General features: G+C 32.5%; 1 protein-coding gene across 1 annotated transcript in view; it reads right to left on the bottom strand.

Annotated features, from left to right (window-relative positions):
• Nucleotides 1-1,472, bottom strand: part of LOC119675912 — a 3,330-nt gene extending 1,858 nt beyond the window's left edge. The window contains exon 1 of the mRNA XM_038087127.1: nt 1,388-1,472. Within this exon, the coding sequence (XP_037943055.1) occupies nt 1,388-1,472 (85 nt within the window). The remainder of the gene's footprint in view (nt 1-1,387) is intronic.
• Nucleotides 1,473-5,168: the final 3,696 nt, after the last annotated feature.

The raw sequence follows: 5,168 nt of genomic DNA, 5'->3' as shown, positions 1-5,168 counted from the left end.
CAAAAATGTTATGATCCGTACCTAGTTTGATACGGACTGAAGCTAATCCGGCACTTGAACCAGCTTAGCTTTTCACGATATGTTATCCTCCGTATCTAGTCTGATACGGATTCACTAATCCGGCACTTTAACCAGCTTAGTAATTCACTTACGTAATCCGGCACATGAACCAGTTACGTAATTTATAGATATCTAGATATATATGTAAATATATATATAGATATTTATTTGTTTATTGATTTTCAAATTCGGCACATAAACCGACTTTGCTCAAGGTTCTTTTAGGCACTTAAACCAAAAGAAAACACTTGGTTGTATTCAGGTTGTTAAATTGAATCAAATGTTTATTAAAAATGTTGTGCTTTTATACAAAATTCTTAACACTAAGCTTATGGTAAAGGAGGAAATGCACCCAGTTCCCACGATTTGTTATCCGATGGACTTTGAACATTCAAGGCCAAGGGCGTTCGTGGGAAATATGTGCATTACCTATGCTTATACTATTTAATGCAATCAGCAAGCTGATATATGTATTTTGCCATATATCAACCTGCTTCACAAATTTGGTGACTTAAATGTGTTATCACTGAAGCCATGCGCCAACTCATATTGCACCTGTGGGAACAACAGAATTGTCGCAGCGGCTTGCCTATTGCTGCAACTCACAACGAACACACGATAAAAGAAATTGAACATAATGCTTATCAACCTTGCACAGTGGCGTGTGAAGATGATCATGTTACGTCTGGCACGCTGCTAGCGTGCGAATATTTAGTTGTGAGAGCCAGCAACAATGCTAAAAATGTTTGATAACACAAATAAACACCAACAACAAAAACAACATAAGAACTAATTTAGGTACTTATGTACACATATAATGAATGCACTAATAAGAATACAATTATAATAATTGACAATAATAATACAATAATAAGAAAACAATTATAATAATTGATACAATGATAATAGATTTAATATGAAACTTAACACTGAGATTTAAAGTATTCATCTAATAATTTTATTTCTAGAAAGTAATTGTGAATTGATATATTTCCTTATTAAATTGAACAACATTCTATATCTCAAATTGTTGAAGTTGTAATTTAACGTCAGTCATAACGGAAGTGACTATAGTACCAAGCGTTAAACTCATACTCTGCCAAATTTGAAGCTCAGAGTCAGCGTTCATTAGACAACTGATCCAAGGCCGTCATACTTTACTTGTGTATTCGCAGTTGCAGTTTACTACTTTTTGAAACCTACTAAAGTATATGTTTACTAAGTATATGTATATATACTAAGGGAGTGTTCTGTGATTTCATGAAGTTATCGCTCTGCAATAGTTTTTGGAAGTAGTTTAATATATGTGTTTGGCCAAGTAACGTACTCGATTGAAAAGACATCGCTTCAGTCTTTTCTGTTTGCAATATTAATTCGAGGAAACGTTTCATACGATTAAGAAAAAAAGACATGTTTAGGGGAATTGCTAGTCATATCGTACGCGGTCTATAAAAAGTTTTCCAGTGATTAGGTCTTTCACTAGTATGGTTTTATTCCTCTCTTTAAAGTCTTCTCTGAAGGTTATAAGATGAATTGTGGTTCTATATTCCTTTTACATAGATTTTGAGGCTTCAAATTAATTTTATAAAAGGTTTTTGGTTGAACCTGGCACTTTTTTCTTTATCATATTATTATACCTTTTCTACATAAGATCAACTTGATTCAACTTGAAATAATTATTAACCTTAAGCAAATATTTTGTGTGCAATTGTGTTAATTGAATTGTTTTTACAATGTTTAAATCAAATTAATTTTTAATTAATTTTTCAATATATTTTAATCAACCACGCTTATTTAAATGTATTTAAATTGCTGCTTCGAATTAAAATAATTATTTTTTAATTTATTTCGTAATCAGAATATTGAAAAATTTTTCCATACAAACACGGGGTCAGAGATGCCTACTCTTTCGCCTGACCTTCACAAGTTTGTTGTGCTAAATTTACGCACACACTGACATACACACACACACACACACACACATAAACACCACACCAAGCAAACAAACTTGAAACTGTTTTACATGTAATGGAAAATAATGAGCGCTTCTAATTATGCGCTTCATAAAACACACTTGAGGTCAGCACCAACACATGCACACGTATGCACAACTATTTGCACGTTTGAAGTGTATCCTGTATCCTTCGAAGGATCTTTCAGCTAACACGCTTAGAAATATAGCGCAAACACGTACGCCAACATAAACTTTGCTTGAATTATTGCATTAATATTTATTCATTTATGCATGCGAGCAGCTCGGGCAGTTGTGCGTAAGTTCGTTTCGGTGTTAATGTTTGTTTTGCGAGTATAGCAAATTATAGTGCTAATTATTCAAATATACCAATAATTTCGGTAAATATCACGCCTTAAAGTTTTGCGTGCAAATTATTGAATATTAACTATAATGCGAAACAACGCCTTTGCCTCAGCTCATGAAAGCAACTGCAAAGTGCCACAAAAGCGAATTTCGGATGGATTTCGAACACCAAAAGACTTGAGTGAGAACTGTGATTAATAACTTCGAGTTGAGCCTTGGTAAATCTATTTGGCGAAAATATGAGAGCTTGGAGGTAAATTGAAGTAAGTCCATTGAAATTGTCTTAAATTATTTATGTTTAAAAATAAAATATATAATAAATTTATTATTTCTTATTTATTTATTGTAGGTATACATAAAGGATAGTGCCCTGAAATTATTTAAGAAAACTGACAAGCTTACCAACACTGCGTTATCGAACCTCAGAATGGTTACAGGCTCGTCGGGAAGATATGCAGATCTGAGGTCAATTATTGCTTTGTATGATAAAATGATAAACAATAATCCATTCAGGGTGTAGAGAGGAGTTATGAAGAAACCTCGTAGTTAAAAGAATACAGAAGTGCTCAAGTGCACTGACTCAACATAATAATATGTAATAAAAAATTAAACTCCGTAGTTAATACTTGAAGTAAAAAATTTCTATATGAAGAAATAGCAATTATTTTATTATTTAACACTTTATTATTTAAATTGCTTTACCTTGCAACATTCTTATTATTTTGAATGTGATTTTACTTAACAACATCTGCTTTTTCTTATCTGCTTAATCATTACTAAGTGTACCATCTGATTTCATTGACGACTCTCAGTGTAGAATGCAAAACAGTAATCAAACAGAAGAGCAGTAGTTTACATGGTCAATTTTATATTTCTACCTCATGTAGATTTCTATATTTCAAGACAACTTCCGGACAGGAGTTGAAATATTTTCATAGTACGGCGTGTATTAACACATAAGTAATTTCATTTGAATAAGTTCTTCCCAGAGTACATTTTCCATTATCTGGCTTCGTTCTTTAAAACACACACACAAAATTATAGAAACAAACAGTATAAACTAATTAAGAAATTCAAATATTTCGTAAGACCACTGATGATGGAAATTTGGCAATACTCGAATCAACGTTCTATGGTCAACCACATTTCAATGAAAAAGGTGGTGACAACGAAAGCCACCTTTCTTTCTTTGCTATTTGAATCCCTCTAAATTTTGAAAAATAGTTTCTTTGTCATTATATGAAAGCGTAAATTTAAACTAATTAGTTTAAAACTCCATTGTTTAATATCATACAGTAATAGTATAGGAACCATCACCAATTATGTTACATAGGAACCGATCACATAATATCAGATAATTACATTGATTGACAAAACAAAATTACATTAATTAGGCCACAAAACCTAATTGAATTAGGTTTTAAGATATTTTTAAACTGCGTGAAGATAGAAAGAATCCTGAAATTTTGCAGTGTTTTATAAGCTCTAAAAGAGTTCAGTCGTTTTAACTTCACAAAGCGTGTCTGTCGTCAGAAGAGACTAAAATCCAGTTGGAACTCCCTGGTATTGTTTAGAGCATAAACGGTAGTGAGTGAGTTTCACTTGCAGCACCTGACCAGAGGTGTAACTCCTGTTATTATAGGGGTTGGATCCTGTACCTACGACTGTTCTGACAAAGAAGTTGCCCCCTTAAAGGAACTCAAGAACAAAACTAATGCTGAAATTAATTTCTCTTTGTAATTTATTCATACTAATCATCATGGCGTCTATAGGAATATTGTGATAAATAAATACAAAGCTTAGTCTAAGTTAAAGTAGCAGCCTTGTATACAGAAGCTTACTTCATACATTCTAAGACCACTGATTAGCGCTATTCCTACGCTGACCCTTATAAGGACCTTACTGGTCCGCATGTGAACAACACTGAAATGCACAACTATTCTTTCTATAAATCTATGCATTAAGCTAAGTACATTATCTTACGGAATATGGGATCGATAAAATAGCAAACGAAATATATAGTTTCCTTGTGAATATTTTCGGCCTTATTTGTCGCTCATATTGAAGAAAAGTTACAGAACTTCTTTGTTCCAGCAGAAACCCAAATATATGGATAATAAAACACACAAATCTGAGTCTTTAAAGTTCATTGCTATGAGTAGACGATATCGCAACTATAGCAATAGTTTTATTTCCAATTTTTTTTTCACAAAGTCGAATACGTTTTATTTCAATTTTTATTAGAATTTAGAGTAAGTAAAGTGAAAAGCGAATATTAAATTACTCATTATTTTATTAAAGCACTTTTACTCTCTATTAACTGTGAGGTTTCTTCAAAACCCCTCTTTGCGCCTTGACTGGATTATTGTTTATCACTTCATCAGATTAAGCAATAATTGACCTCAGATCTGCACATCTTCCCGAGGAGTCTGTAAGCATTCTGAGATTTGATAACGCGGTGTTGGTAAGTCCGTCAGTTTTCATAAATAATTTCAGGGATCTATCCTTTATGTATTTTTGGATGGGATCAATCTTGAGGTCCCTGAGGATGTCATTCGTCCTAATGTACTATGGTTTCTTGAAAGATCTTCTCAGAGCCTGGCTTTGGGCAGTTTTTAGCTGGCGAATAGAAGTGTTTAAGGCTTTGCTAAACGCTACACATCCATATAGAAGTTACGGACGAATTATTTGGTTATTTGGTTAAACTTAAGACTGCTTTAAAATATTATTTTTACTGCATTTATTCTATTTGAACAACACTTTCAAAATTTAAATTTAAAAACAAAAAAAA

Source organism: Teleopsis dalmanni, chromosome 2 (genome assembly GCF_002237135.1).
Source record: "Teleopsis dalmanni isolate 2A chromosome 2, ASM223713v2, whole genome shotgun sequence".
Taxonomy (NCBI): domain Eukaryota; kingdom Metazoa; phylum Arthropoda; class Insecta; order Diptera; family Diopsidae; genus Teleopsis; species Teleopsis dalmanni.
This window is presented reverse-complemented; position numbering and strand designations above follow the sequence as displayed.